At 39.0% G+C, this 16,034-nt stretch overlaps 1 protein-coding gene across 3 annotated transcripts in view; it reads right to left on the bottom strand.

Moving 5' to 3' along the window:
- Positions 1–2,476: 2,476 nt before the first annotated feature.
- The window catches only part of LOC103722336 (protein CHROMATIN REMODELING 19), a 35,434-nt gene continuing 21,876 nt past the window's right edge, over positions 2,477–16,034 (bottom strand). The window contains exons 10-13 of one of the 3 annotated variants that reach the window (XM_008812858.4): positions 15,817–15,953; positions 15,526–15,744; positions 2,942–3,122; positions 2,477–2,851 (exon numbers count right to left, since the gene is read on the bottom strand). In XM_008812858.4, the coding sequence (XP_008811080.2) occupies positions 2,960–3,122; positions 15,526–15,744; positions 15,817–15,953 (519 nt within the window). In that variant the 3' untranslated portion in view covers positions 2,477–2,851; positions 2,942–2,959. Of the gene's footprint in view, positions 3,123–15,525; positions 15,745–15,816; positions 15,954–16,034 lie in introns of all 3 variants that reach the window. The other 2 variants (XM_008812857.4, XM_026810487.2) reach the window with 2 other exon arrangements.

Raw genomic sequence — 16,034 nt, 5'->3', positions numbered from 1 at the left:
AATCTTTTCAATTATTTCTTTGGAGGAAGAACTCATATTTTCTACGTGTTGTGGTCGCACTTGTCTAATATAACGAAGAAGAAGAGAAGATAGAAAGAGAATATGGGACCCAGAAAATCGTACACAAAGAAGTGGACCTGATAAAATTCCAAGCTTTATCAACCAAGCACTAGTGGGCCAAATGGTTGTTACCTTGTCTGTCTAAACTTTTGTGTAGGCCACTAAAGGGCCAGTTTGATGACAGATCATGACTCAGACCCAACCTACATAGGAAAGAGACTGGCTGGTTTAATTTCTTTGATTTAGACTGGTTTCAACTTTCTTAAGCCAGTTTTTGACTTAGACTGATTCTCCTTTAATAAGTTGCAATCAATCCTAAGCTTCAATTTTCTTAAGCCAGTTTTTGACTTAGACTGATTCTCCTTTAAAAAGTTGCGATCAATCCTCTCATAAAATTATCACCACCTTTTTCTCAAAAAAAAAAGAAGACAAAAACAAAAGAAGAAGAAATTATTATAGTCATCTCACAATTAGAGTTGTCAATTAAAATTGGATTTGTTTGTTCATTAAAAAAAATCAAATGGCTTTTATAAATAGGTTCTTATAATATTGAGACACCAGCAGAGCTCCTGATGAATTCAAAATTTACTTCTGGTTGGGATTTTGTGGATTAAATGTAACCGTAGCTTATAAGAAGGCTATTTTGATAATCTCAGAGCCAAGCTTGTAAAGGATGATAGACTTCACAGGCAGGTCTTGAGATGTGGGGCTCCCAAGAGCCTCTAATCATAACTAATTCTTTTGCTCGTACAAGGATGATCATGAAGAGTGAATGCTCCACCTTACTAATAATTCTTGCACAAGGCGAGACGATGTCTGCGAGGACTAATACCCTGGTTAAAGACTGTCAAAAGATGAGTTTGGAGTTCTCATATTCATGTCTACTGCAAAGAAAATTAGGCGGCAGGCCCGATTGCAGATTATGGGAAACAACTTCAAACTGCGTGATTTTTTGATGTAATTTCGTAGACGCAGATGTATCAGCCGAACTCCCTCAATCAAGGGGAAGAAATATCTGATCATAGTGAACTCATACCTGATCACAACTCAACACTTATCCACCCAAGTTCCTAAGAAATCAACAAATTGACACGCCAAACCTAGCCTTACTAAATAACCTAATTCAACTGCTCATCATTGACAAAATTAGCATCAGAGATGACTCCAACCCTACCATCAGATGACAGTTTTTTTCATTTTTTATTATTTTTTTGTGGTTATAAATAAGACTAGGCTCTCTTTTTTCTACCCTATACAATCCCTATCCTTTGGCGGCTGACTCTAACAGGAATCGAACCGCAGCCTTCTTGCCTAAGTGGCAAGAAAAGAAATCATGAACTGACACTTGCAATTTTATCTTAGAAAATTTTGCAAACAGAAAACCTAACCCTCAAAACCTAATGAGGTTCTATCATTGGATTATGATGTTATGATAGAATTAAAACATATGATTCAAATGATATGTACATGAACCATCCTGAACTACACAAAATAGTGATTAACTATATAAAGTGATTGGTAAGAATTCGCTTCTTAAGTTGCAAGAGGGTAATAAAAGAATATCAGTTATACAATGAAACCAAAACTATGAAGACCAACATAATTTAGTTCTTGCATTTAGGAGGGAAGATAGAGAAGTTTGCCTCCCAATATTTCAAGTGTGTACATCAAGTATATGATTACACAATCTCAAGGCACAAGCATATGCAGGACTACTCACATGCACCACAAGCATGCCGAGGATGTGAGAAGGATCACGTGCATGGCACGTTCCGGGATATGGTAGCATATCAGTTAAGCTGGTATTCTGAAAGAAAATAAAATGGAGAGAATAAGGTAATCATGAGTTTGTTTGTTGGATCAATTAATGGTCCCAGATCTTGCCCACATCTGAAATGAATCATATTTCTCAATCCAAGCCTGAGCAAATGATTTTATAGGGACAAGACCAGGTCATTTTCCAATCAGTTTCTTGTCAAAAGCATGTCGATCTGATCATTTCCAATCCAAAAATTGGTACAAGAAACGAGCATGAAAAATGAACTTTCACATGGATCATAGATTACCCCAATTCCAAATTTGTGTGAGAAAATTTGCATTTAGATTCATAGGTGACCAGATTCTTTTATTCTCTAAACTTTGTCGCAATATGCATGCGAATACAACATGTTCCTATCAGAAGAAAGGAAGGGAGCAAAAAGATAAGCTAATTCATCATAATCTTGACAGAGGATAAAATGTTAATGACTGATGAAAAATAAAAGCAATGATTAAACTGTAAACATGATCAGTAAACCGATCTTAGAACTGTTAAACGTCTATGGTCCACCTTTTTTTATGATAAAGATACCCAAAAGTATCTCACAGAGAGAGAGAGAGAGAGAGAGAGAGAGAGAGAGAGAGAGAGAGAGAGAGAGATCCAACAGTCACCTGCCAATTGCCACTTGACATTGTTTTTAGTCGACTTTTATCCACACATCAAAAATATAGAACATTTAATATAATCTTAAACACTCAAACTTCAATGGGGCAGCAAATATTTGTGGATTCCCTTGGAACCAATTTTCTGTGTTACACATGTATAATATCTTTCTTCTTTCTTCTTCTGTTTTTTTTTTTTTTTTTTTTGAGGTCACAGGTCTATCATCTTAACATGGAGAAACATTTGACCAGACAATGCTGGCATACTCTGTACCCAATTGAAGAGTCAGACCAACATATAGAGACCGAAACTTCCATTTTAGTGGAGATTAAATGAGCCAACCACCGGGAATTGAAGCAATGAGACCTGCTGGCCAATGAATGCTGTAAATAAAATCTCTTAACCAATAGATTGTGCTTCAAAAATCATATGCCGAATAAATCAAATTCCTCAATTAACCTTGATAATCAAGTCAGTTCACACAAGAAGAAGAGATGATAAAATATCTCCCATAGTCCTCTCAGGCACATCGTTTTCATCATTCAGCTCTGCACCAGACTCGAGCACCGCAGCATCCAAGACCAGTTTCCTCCTTGCAATCTCATATATGTTCTCATCAACAGTGTCCTTGGTAACAAGCCTGCAAAGAGTTGAGATGAAAATGTTTCTATTAAGAGATTCTGAAATCCTCAGTACTGCAGATTCAGAACTGCAAACATATCAAGTTTCCTTCTCAAATTACAAATTTATACCAAAATTCAAATGTAAAATTAATTAAGCTTATTGGAAGTTGTCTTTTTTCACAAGCAATTTCTGAAACTCCATGACTGTCTCCAGAATACATTAGCTTCATGAATCATACAGTAACATGCACAGTAATGAAGATTTCGAGGAATTGATTCAAAAAGAAAGCTTCTATCTTTTAAGTAGAAAAATGATGCAGTAAAATAAAATGTGAAGGTATAATGGCTACTGTTGCTGGAAATTGGACCCGGGGGCGGCCGCGAACCGAGGAGGAGGAGCTCCGGCGAACATTGGCGGGCGGCGATCCGTCGGCGAGCGGCGTCCTCCGTGGGGGGCTGTTGCTGGAAATTGGACCCGGGGGCGGCCGCGAACCGAGGAGGAGGCGAGCGGCGTCCTCCGTGGGGGGCCTGCAAAAAGCCGGTGGCCGGGCTTTTCCGGCGCCGGCCCTCCGATGCCTAAGTCAGAGGGGGGCTTAATTTTGGAGAAGGAGAGGGGGACTGTATGTGAAGTCCGAAAAATTTCCTTGGGAGGAAGAAGCCTCCAGCCCCCTTTTTAGAGGGAGAAGCTCCCCTTTTATAGGAAGAGTGGCAGGGTTACCTGTGATGTGACTGGGCGAATTAATGGGTTACCGTCACGATTGGACGTGGGCGTGGAAGTAATGAGTTGCCGTGGATGGCCCGTTCCCATCATGGGAGGAGATGGCGTGCAGCCAGAGCTTGCTTGAGGCGCACAGTGCAGTACATTCTTAGGAATGATGAGGCGTTGACAGTCATAGCAGAGTATGGTTCCTGATTAATATGTCGTGGCGTGGCCGGCAAGTAAAACATGGTGCGGTAAGGCTGCTGCAGGGCATGGCCGCAGCATATAGATGACGAGGCCGGCCTTCTGAGGTCGGCTCAGCCTTCTGGTCTCGTCCTGCTGGTCTTAGCCTTCTGTGCTCGGCCTGCTGTGCTCGGCCTGCTGTGCTCGGCCTGCTGTGCTCGGCCTTCTGGTCTCGGCCTGCTGAGCTCGGCCTTCTGAGCTCGGCAGCCTTCTGGTCTCGGCCTGCTGAGCTCGGCCTTCCGAGCTCGGCAGCCTTCTGGTCTCGGCCTTCTGTGCTCGGCAGCATGGATGAGCTCGGCAGCCTTCTGAACTCGGCTTGCATGAGCTCGGCTCGGCTTTCTGAGCTCGGCCTGCATGATGAGCTCGGCAGCCTTCTGAGCTCGGCTTGCATGAGCTCGGCTCGGCTTTCTGAGCTCGGCCTGCATGATGAGCTCGGCTCGGCCTGCATGATGAGCTCAGGCTTGTTGTCAGATTTGGGTGCTTTAATTGTACGTGTGGGGTGGTCTATTTTTTCCCCCAACAGCTACCATACCCAAGTAATTTTCAGAAACTGATTACGCAGTCATAAGCAGCAACTATTGAGTAAATCATGTAAGTACAAAAAATCTCATGATTGATCTTCAAATTTTATATCTGGCAGGGATAAATTAACATCATATAACTAATTGGACTGAATTAATGGAATATTACATAGACTAAAACACAACCTATACAGCTTACACGAGGCCACAGCAAATTTAATCCATAAAAACTTAGTTGAATTGATAGCAAACAAGTTAAACCACATATGTCGTAGCATTTGTTTAACGATAATGAAAAGAATGAAAAGTTTTATATGTCACCGTCTTCAATAGTGCAAAGGGTTGGAACTAGGCTAAGCTGGGTTGGGTTTTCATCAAGCTTGAGCCTGAATTTTTTTGGGGTTGGGCAATCCCAAACCTGATCCAACCTGAATGCCTGGATGAGCCAGACCCAACACCGTCCTTATGACCCGGAAAAGTCTGGGACTCCATTGCCACTATGCTACTTGTAGCTAGGTCATTGTTGTGTTGTTCACCACTCACCACCTAAAAAATTGCATCCGCCGTTCACCGCCACTACACCACCCACCAGACACCATATCTTCGACCGCCTCGTTGAAGAGGAGAGAAAGAAGAGAGGAAGAAGGGGATAGTGAGACGAGGAACAATGGCTAGCAAGGGTGATGGGCGGGATGGAGAAAGAATGTGCGCGCGCGCGCATGTGTGTGTGTGAGAGAGAGAAAATAGGCAGGATGGGCATTGAAGCAAAGAGGTGGAAAAAAAAGGGAAGGGGAGCATGAGGGTGACGGTGGGATCAATGCGGAGAGGAGAGAGAGCGATGAGGGAAAAGAAATGGCAAGGGGGAGGAAATAAAGAAAGAACGAGGGTTACAGTATGGGGCGAAGAGAGTGGAGCAATGCATGGGAGGTGGGGGTAACTTAAAGACTTAGGATTTGGGGACTCAAACCTAGGCTTCGAATCAAGCTTAGGGCCAAGCCTAATTTTTGTCTAGTCTCTACAACTCGAGCTTGTATTCAACCCGGCCTAGGCCCAGATCCAACCCAAAGCCATTTGGCCCAACATGCCCTAAGACGGCCAAGGCCTAGATCCAATGCTACTAGTAAGGGTGCAAATGATTTGGGTCCAAAACTTGACTTGACTCGACTATTACTGAGCTCAAGTCGAGCTCAACTTGAACAGTTTTTTGAGTCACACTCGGGTAGTGAAATACTTGGCTCGAAAGCTCACGAACCTAGTCGAGTATAAATATTTTTAATAATATTATTAATTTAATATTTTAAAATATAATATTTATATGTTTTTTAATCAAACCTAACTTCTAACTTTTAACCATATTTTTTTATTATGACCAAGGCTCAAATTACACATTCACCATACTCGAGCAATACTAGAATGTGAGGTTATGGTCTCTAAAGATAAATCATGAGGGTAGACCTTGGCACAACGATAAGGTTACTCTATTATGACCTAGGTGTCCCGAGTCTGAAATACAAAAACAGCCACTGCATGCTAAGGTAAGGCGACGTACATCTAACCGTTTGCAGATCCTGCAGTGACAGGAGCCTCGAGCACTAGGATGCCCTTTTAGAAATGGAGATACGTAACAACTCTTATTACATTCCATCATTTGAATTTTTACATCATAACCCAAACACATCACATTTTATAGGCTAGGAAATGCTAACTTTCCTGATTCTTCATCCACCGAGGACTTTAATAAACACAACTATTAATCTACCAAGTACACCTCATAAACTCATCATATTCCAAGTGCCTTTTCAACTATTATAGCATAAATCTAGAACAAGACTCCTCCTTTACCTTGATGCTTCAACTGGATCTTCAACTAGTAGACCTTTAACTATGCCAAGTAGGATATGTCGAATTCCCCATGTAGAGAATCAAGTTTACTTTCCAACAGTTATATATTTTTGAAAAAAGAAAGGTTCGTTATAGGCATCATATAACTATTAGAAATTTTCAATTCATTATTTTTACAGAAATCTTGTTCAAAAAGGTTGTAAACTACTAGATGCAAATGATCAACAAATCTATAATAGTATCACATGCAAATTCTTGATAAAGTCCTTGACTTGCCAACTCGCGCATTCGTTATGCCTCCAACATTATGATGACATAGTACCAATCATGACAAAAATAGTTACAGCATAGCTAAAGATTGGAGCATCTTGATCATATAACTGCCAAGATGCATGATGATATCGTCGTCCATTGATGCTATTTAAGTGGACGATCAGGAGCTAAACTTGGCAACTTAAATTTAAAAGACATTTTCATTTACAAGTGAAGCGATATCCAGGGTTTCTTTGGCCAATCATCATTATCAAATAACACAAGACAATATATTCTAATTTTTAGAAACTGTGAACGAGACAACTCTGACTCCCAAAATCCTATGCAACAAGCACTGGTCTCAAAGTCTGAAAGATGGCTGGTTTTGGATGTCAAGGAAAGAACACAAGTTGTTTTATACAGAATCAATATGTCATTAGTTTTCATAGGTAGCAATAAATCAATGTCAAAGTTTAAGCACAAATATTTCTATTCAATAATTTGCAAAAGTAAGTAGGTGTCCTTAAAATTCACTCATTTAGGTCATCATCATGATCCAAATGACTCCATATGGATAAGCATAACCTTTAGTATAAGAATTGATCATATTCGATGCTTGAGAATGGGGTTAAAATGGAGATGGATGACTTCCATATGAAGATACATCGAGATGTAATGTTTTTGTTGGTCAGTTGAGTGCAAATCACCTATCAATTATGAGGGACATAATATAAAATGTAAATTTGAAATGGTGGGGAAGAACAAAATGAGCATGCAGAAGATTGGCTGAGAAGAGGTTTCAGGAATCAGACTCAAACTCATTAACATCAGAACATTTTAGGTTTATCACCTTCACTTTAATCAAGTGCAATGTGGATGTACACACATTCTTCGAGCTATCAATGCAATTGTGTGTTTATGCATCTGAATGATTCCTGGCAGCACATACAACATTGTATGAGAGCTTCTTGTATTGGGACAAAATAGCTGGTTCTAAGGTAGGTAGACAGTGGACAAAACCTGCAAGTTGCTATAACGATTGAATGAAACTTGTTAAGTCAGGCTAACACCCAAACATTTGCTTCCCAACCTAAACCTCAAGGCCAGCAAGTAAGGTTCCTCCCTTTGGGCAACAAGCAAATGACCTGTAAAGAGTCCAAAATGACATGCTTCTTGTCTGACAAATAATACTAGCTTTAACATATCATAGGTTATTCACAAGTGATGAGATGACATACAGCACATTTAGAGAAAAGTTTAAGCACACTAAATTTAGAGGAAATACATTCATAGAGACCTTTTTACTTCTTAAGACTAAGCTGAAACAGCAGAGGGAAGGAGATTACTGGAAGCAACACTTGAGTTGAATGTTATGGTTATCATTACATGTTGTTCATCGATGAAGAAGGTTTTATAAATCTCTCTCAATGAGTTTTTTTTTCAGAAAAGAGCCTTAAGTATATAAGAAAACGAGATCAAACTCTATCTGGAAGATAAGATGAGTGGATGACTTGGAGATCTGGCTGGTCCAAGGCTGTGTGTATAATCTAGATCAATAAAATCCTGGGTGTTAATAGATCTACAGCAAGGGTGCTGTTCCCTCTATGCGAGAGAGAACTGCATCTTCCATTGCAAAGATTGACATCACATTACAATTCAAGAAGACCAGGAGAAAGTTGTTCTGTAAAGAAGGTCGAGGGTTGAGTCAATCCAACAAGAAGGGATAGGTGACTAAAGGTAATATTTTAAAAGATTTTATGTAATAGATGTCTGTCCAGGAGGCTGCCTCACACTTAGGCACTTGATGAGTGTCTAAGCAGACACTAAGAGGTCAAGAACAATTAGATTTTTTCCTTTTTTAGAAAAGAATTAAATTAAGAGCAAGAAAGATTTCAAAAATTTCCTTGTATGGGAAACTATTTCACTCACCTAAACATGTCATCTCATCTCCTACATGACACTCTTAGATATAGGATAGGCATGAAATGCATCTCAACCCAAGGTACGTTGTCTCGGTACCGGGCCCCGCACCGGTGCCATGCTATCACTGTGTCGGTATGGTACAATGTTGAGCCCGTTCAGCATACCGAATGTCGGTACACCCTATGTGCCATGTACTAGTACCGAACCAATATGGTACGGTACACCTGGTACCATCCGGTTCGGTACAATATGGTGTACCATGTCTCCACCTCTATGCCGGCACCATTTAGTTAGATAATATTGTTCTTAAAGTTAAAAAATGTTTAGAAGCAAGGTTCGCCATCTCGGTACTGGACCTAGTACCGGTGCCACACTAGTACAGTATCGGTATGGTATGGTACAGATAATTTTTTGGCGTACCAAATATCGGTACGCCACTCGTACCGAATACCGGTACCGAACCGGTATGGTACACTCCGTACTATCCAGTTCGGGCCAGTACAGCATTCCATGTTTAGAAGGGATGAATACACAAAATCAAGAAATACTACAACACTAAGCATTAAAAATGCACAATTAAAACTAGAAGTCATTTTCGGTTACCATCTACATTTGGAGTCTTACAGATGCAGTAATCTAGCCAGTAGTCTTTGAGAGATAAGACATGACTGTTGAAATTTCAGCAGGCATCCATGTTTGAAAGATCATTTCATATGACCTTTGTTGATAATAACTAGACTTTAACCCTTACTACAGTCCATGGTAAAGGAAAAAGGTCAGCCACATTAAATTTGGTCAAAATATAGTAGTCTTAGAGGCATTTTCTCCAACTTGTCTCAGAACTTGGAATGGTCAATCCTCCCAAGATTGAGGCATGGCATGGCATCCAAGCAGGAGCTATTCTTTGTGAAGGTAATCTGCTCTAAATTTCTTTCCTAAAAGGCTCCTGGCCTTGCTTGTTAATTAAATACTTATGAATTTGGTTTTGCTTCTAAATGCAGCCTTGGCCTTGTTTATGGCTCTTTTGGATATGCACTGCTTTCAACATCTCTGATTAAATGATAAATGGTAAAAAGTGGAAAACAATTCTAATGCATCAGACCACTCAGACATCACTAGCACCAAAGTTCAGCTTTAAAATAATTGTAGACAAACTCATATCGAGGCTAAAGGAGGTTCCATTGTCGGATGCACCAGACCAGTACCTCAGCTCTGACTGGTACTCTTGTTTGGCCATTTGTTCGGGATGGTTATGCAAGCTTCCTACAAAGTGTGCACCATAATGACCAAAGGACCTAGGGCCATAGTTGGGGATGATTATCTTATGAATGACGTACAATCTTTTGGAAGGAAGTTCCCCACATGAAAACAAATGTTTTATTACAAAGCACAGAATATGCCATTTTGGAAAGCTATCTACGACCACGCTGGTGTAGTGGTCTGTAAAATGTACCAAAAGGTTAGGCTTAAATCCTCCAAAAACCTTCAACACCAGCAAGGATGTGTAGAGACCGGTATTTTTCATATGGTTTTTGACAAGGTGGCATCGTATATTTATTCCACATATCTCAATTCACCAAGCCCAATAAAAAAGTTCCTGTAGAAGAGCAATAAATTTGTCCCTTCAAAAGTAGTTATTGAGTCCTTTGCCATGTTCCTTTCTGATAATAAATTTCATTAATGAGTACTAGAGAATAGAAAAAACATGTTCAATCTCGCCAAAAAAAAAATGTCTTATATTTTTTTTCTTCCAAAATTCAAAGCTTAAGACATTCATTTGCATGGCAAGAAGCAAGAAATGTCTTCAGCTCAATGGCTGACACTTGATATTGAATACCTACCTTGTCTTTGATACATACAAGAGTATAGTCTTTAAAGCATTCTATTAGTATACTTGATATTGAATACCTACCCACTTAGCATTTCTATTAGTGAGCTTGCTGATATCACAATAATTCAACAATCACATATGATTCTTTATCATATGGAATACTCCTTGCAAGAGATTCAATTTTGCATTGAAGGGCATAGATTTACATTCTCAGCCAAGTGCTGCGCGGCCTCCAACATTTAAAGCATCTCATTCCACTTCAAGGACTTCATCAAAATAGAAAGAACAAGAGTTGGAGGCTCAAAGTAACCTTGATCCATCACTCCTAAAAGTGTATGCGCTTGTAGGCCCATGAGGACTATCACCATGGACTTACAAAACATGACAAGCATCTATATAGACAACATCAGACCAGACTTTATCCCTTTTTCCTTATTTTATTTAAAAGAACCAAAGACATGCAACAATCCAACAAAAACAGTTTCTCATTTCCTCTGTAAGACAGTATTTGATATCAATTAAGAGTTTGCCTAAATTAATAGACCTCTCCACCAACTTGGCATGGTTACATATTTCAGCAAACATGCCCATGGTACATCGTACTGATTTATATTGGTGCACACACTACCATACCGTACCATACTGGTACCATACCGTACCATACTGGTACATGGTATGGGGGCATATCGAGTGTCAGTACACCAAACTGACACCCATACCAGTCATACCAACATTGTACCAAGATGGTACTGATACAGGGTCTGATACTAAGAAGGTGAATTGTTGAACCTAAAGGATTGATTTTGATAATGCAAAACAGTTGAGTTAAAAGTTGACTAATCCATTTGCTTTGAGTTTAAGTGATAAAATTTCAGAAAGCAAAGAAAAAGAAAGCCTTCAACCACTCTCAAAAGATGATCATCCATCTGAAGCTCCACATGAAGAAGCAAACTCCAAAAGGCTATGAAAATATTCCTCGGAAGCTCACATACATTCACAGAAAATTTCATCCTGAGCTACCTCAAGAGTCGACCCCAGCACACTCTCATGACCGTAGCATCTTCACGAGACTCCAACAGACTGCGAGTCGACCCCAGAACGATCTCAGAGGACAAACAGTAAGCCAAAAAATTCATTACATTGACGAGTCAACCCATGAACTACTCCGAGTCGACTCTTGCTTAGCACGAGTCGAGCCAAGATAAAGACGAGCCAACCCGAGAATGGCCACAAAGAAAAGACAGAGAACCAAGAAAATTACTGCATTGGTGAGTCGACCTATAGAATTCACAAGACGACTTCAGTAAAACTAGAGTCGACCCCAGAAATAGTCGAGTCGATCCTAGAACGGCTACAGTGGAAAGACAAAAAATAGTGAAAGACAGTCTATTAAAGAGTCGATCCCTGAAATTAACGAGTCAACTCCCAAAAATCTACGAATCAACCCCTCTGCGCCTGACAACTGCAACGACTAGTTTTTCTGCAAATCTAAACGGTTATTTTCCTCTCTTAACGGTTCTATTAACTGTCTAACAGCTAGAAATATGTTCCAACCATCTCCAAAGAGTATAAATGTATAGGAACACCAAAGAAAACAGCAAGCTCAAGCACCACAAAGAAAAATCCACTAAGATGATAGAAAGAAAAAGAGAGTTTCAATAAGCAAATCATTCTTTAAAGCTTTCATTGTGACCTGAAAGATCACATCCTCAACTTCAGAGAGTTGGTGAAGCGCTTTCAAGAAACATTCAAGTCAACCAACCTAGTGTAGCTCCATTTATTATTTCTATATCTACTATCTTAGAGCTATATTTATTGTAACAACATTTAATTCTTTCTATCATTTGTTGTAACAAATTTCTAAAACTAAAACTTGGGGGAAAGGTTTGTCCAAACCTTGAATTGGATTATGTTGAGCCTGAAAAAGGCTCGAGATAGATTTGGGTTGATTGACCTGAAAAATCAACTAGATTGATTGTAAATCCGGAAAGCAATCGGTGAAAGTTTTGGTTGATTGGCCTGAAAAAATCAACTGGATTTGGTTATGAACTTGAAAAACAACTGGGTTATAATCTGGCTGCAGATTATAGTGGAATTTTCAAAAAATCTTGGAGAGTGGATGTAGGTGCAGAGTTGGCACCAAGCCACTATAAACTTTTTGTGTTTGCCTTGCTTATTTTCTTTGTTTTAATATCTTGCATATTTACTTAATGCTTACTTGCTAAAATCATTATTCATTTGTTAAGCATTTAATTCCATTGCATTATTTGTCAAAGTTTTTTTTTGAAAAACCCAATTCACCCCCCCCCCCCCCCTCTCCTTAGGATGCATAGCTGGGCAACATGAACCATGTTCTTGCATGTTTTGATGTGTATTTCCCCTTTAATTTATTAACATCACTTTCACTAAATAACCCAGAATTATAAACTTCCCATTGCAGGTCCTGTCACTTCAACAAATTTGACATCATTTCTTCCACCGCAGCCCTTTAATCTTGATATGTTACCTCCATCAATAAATTTGAGCTACTTCCAAGATTTCCTTGTTTTAGGACTTCTTTTGATACAGCCTCTATAACCATCTCGTGGCCCTGGTTCATTTTTGCTCATTAGGATTTTTCCAATCATATTTCGTCCTTGATAGCTCATGGGAGTAACAATGGCAATATGTGTTAGAAAGCTTACCACCTCATGGGTTGAAAGTGGTTTGAAGCCCAAATCCTTCACATGCTGATCCTAGTAAAGCATTCCTTTTTCTGGGATCAAAGAAAGTGGTCAATGAAAGCTTGCTTTGACTTCTAATGCACTAAGCTCCACATTAATTTCTTCTCGGCATACCTACATAACTTACCAAAAGAAGACTTCCACACAAATCAGGAAACCTTGAAGAGGCCATCTAATTAAAAGGGGAGATTTGGCCTTTCTCTTTTTCTTTTCCTCTTTATTTTTCACTTCTTCATTTACTTCGTCAAGTAATCAGAATGCCTACACAGCACGTATAAGTCTAAATGCTACATCATAAAAACATTGTTTCTCAACATATATAGCATAGCTATGAGTTGTTTATAATAATAGTACTTCATAGTTTCCATATTAACCAAATTAACAGAGATATGGCACATACCACACTATTCTTCAATTTTAAATTTAATATTAACCATCATGATCTACAAATTGTGAAATGCTTTAACTCATGGCCACCAGTTCCATCTATATTGGCTTTAGGAGATCTACAATTCAATGAGAAAGTCATCTATGTTGGTTTGGGGCATATACTTTTAGTAGACATGGATCATGTGACATGGATTCTTCTCAATTTTAATTACATGCCATATAATTTAAGAAGCAGCAATGACTTGAATCCAAGGTATGTTGTCTCAGCACCGAGACCCATAGTGGTGCCACCCTATTATTGTGTCGGTACACCTGGTATGGGGGCTGGTTCAATATACCGACCTCGGTATGCCCCACGTACCATGTACCAAACTAAACCAGTACGGTATAGTACGCCCTGTACCGCCCAGTTTGGTACGAAATGGCATACCATGCTTCAATCACTCAAGCAATAAAAATATGTACAAGTAAGAGCATGATCTTCCAAGGGCTTGATTAACCTAATGAGTTTGGAGCCTAGCCCACATGGTTACAGGCTTAGTCTACCATTTGCATGCATGGTCAAGTTTGAACTTAAATTTGTAGATCCATCAATTCACAAGCTAGCCTTGAATTGTCATCATCAATACATTCGGGAGGCCCTAATAATTTTTGAAGGGGAAAACTATGGTGATTCAACAGATCTCTTTCGACAATTGAACCTTGCATTGGAAATTGAATTACTATTTATCTTTTGGGGAATCAAAAACCACCACGAGAATGCTCTTGGTAGTTACTTATATATTTTTTATTGCAGAAACCAAAACAAAATCATTATTACATCATTTAAATCTAGAGATAGGCTTTGAACACAGCAACAGGCAGATCTTAGAAAGAGACATTCAAGCTTGTAGGCCTAAGCTAACCAATTTATTTTAAAAGCACGTTAAGCTAGGAAAAGCTCAACCAATACAAGCCATCCCTGTGTCCAATCTAGCCTACAGAACTGAAACAACAGGTTTTAAGGTGACCTCACCAGACATGGCAGACATTTGAACCTCCAAAAAACCAAGAAGAAAAAATTCCCATATAATATATATACACAGACATATATGCAATGTATTCAGTTAAATTAGAAAAAAGCACATTGCATAATAAAACTCATACTTTTTTATAAGATATCACAAAAAGGGTTATCAACACTTCAAATCAAATATCCAAATTTTTTGGCAGTTAATATGGTTAAAGAGTTCAAGTCCCAACAATTGCATTGGTGGATTGAGGATTCTTTAACAAGACAATCCAAGATTCTGAGCAAGTGTTGATACTTTGAAATAATGTAAAGAAAAGGGACTTCACTTTTTAAGCCAAGGAGTCCTGCGCTGTGACATCTAGCGTCGAAGTGTATAGAAGTGGTTCTAAAAATTGAAATAACACAACCTGTCCGCATTTCTACAATAAAAAGTACATCCCGCCTGTGGCCATATGCAGAAATATGTATGCGAGTGTGAGCATGCGCATGAGTGTGCACACAAATGCATGCACAGACAGGCATAAATACATACAGTCACACATCATATATAATCACTTATCATATCAAATGCCCACTTCACTGTATTTTTTCCCTGCTTCTGAAAAAGAGAGGACCACATGCAAGCTTTCTAACATTCATATGATGTATTTATCTTAAGATGTGTCTTGAATAATTTTCCCTTCCAACATTTCTTCATAATAAGTTTCAGGGATAACAGGCACCATTATACATGCGACATTAAAAAGTGTTCAAGCTGGAATATTACTAGTTTTTCAAATGTGTCCATAGTTATACATTTATCTATTTATTGAATTAGAGGTTATTGGAATGACAATTCTAAACTCTCTGGGCATTCTGATATTTGAAAATTTTTAAACTACTTTAATCAACCAGAAGCCAAATTATATTCCGTATTAGCTGTATGCAACTTGACCACCTGAAAATATATATATAACTTATAGTCCAGATAACTAATATGGTACCTGTAAACAGTAACAGGTTTTGCTTGGCCTATACGATGACAGCGATCTTCAGCCTGCCGATCCATCTGGGGGTTAAAGTCCATATCATGTATGATGACCGTATCAGCCCCAATCAGGTTCAAGCCCTGTCCTCCAGCCCTCGTTGAAAGTAAGCATGCAAAGATAGAATGATCATTGTTGAAAGTGTCCACTATCGTTTGTCTTTCTGTTACTTGAGTACTGAAATGTTGAAACACAAAGGTAAGATACATGCTCCAACAGTACTTTGAAACATATTCATGCACAGACTACCTGCCATCCAGACGTCTATATGTAACTCCTATGACTTCCAATGTCCACTCTAGAATATCAAGCATTGTGGTCCATTGGCTGAAAATCAAAACTCGGTGCCCATCCTTCCATAAAACAGGTAACAGTTCAGCTAAAGCCTGAATTAACAATGACAAATCAGTTAGAAGAAAATGCATCCAGATAAATCTTTCTTCAATTTGGTATAACATATTGACTAT

The sequence above is a fragment of the Phoenix dactylifera genome, unplaced genomic scaffold, assembly GCF_009389715.1.
Source record: "Phoenix dactylifera cultivar Barhee BC4 unplaced genomic scaffold, palm_55x_up_171113_PBpolish2nd_filt_p 000097F, whole genome shotgun sequence".
Taxonomy (NCBI): Eukaryota; Viridiplantae; Streptophyta; class Magnoliopsida; order Arecales; family Arecaceae; genus Phoenix; species Phoenix dactylifera.
This window is presented reverse-complemented; position numbering and strand designations above follow the sequence as displayed.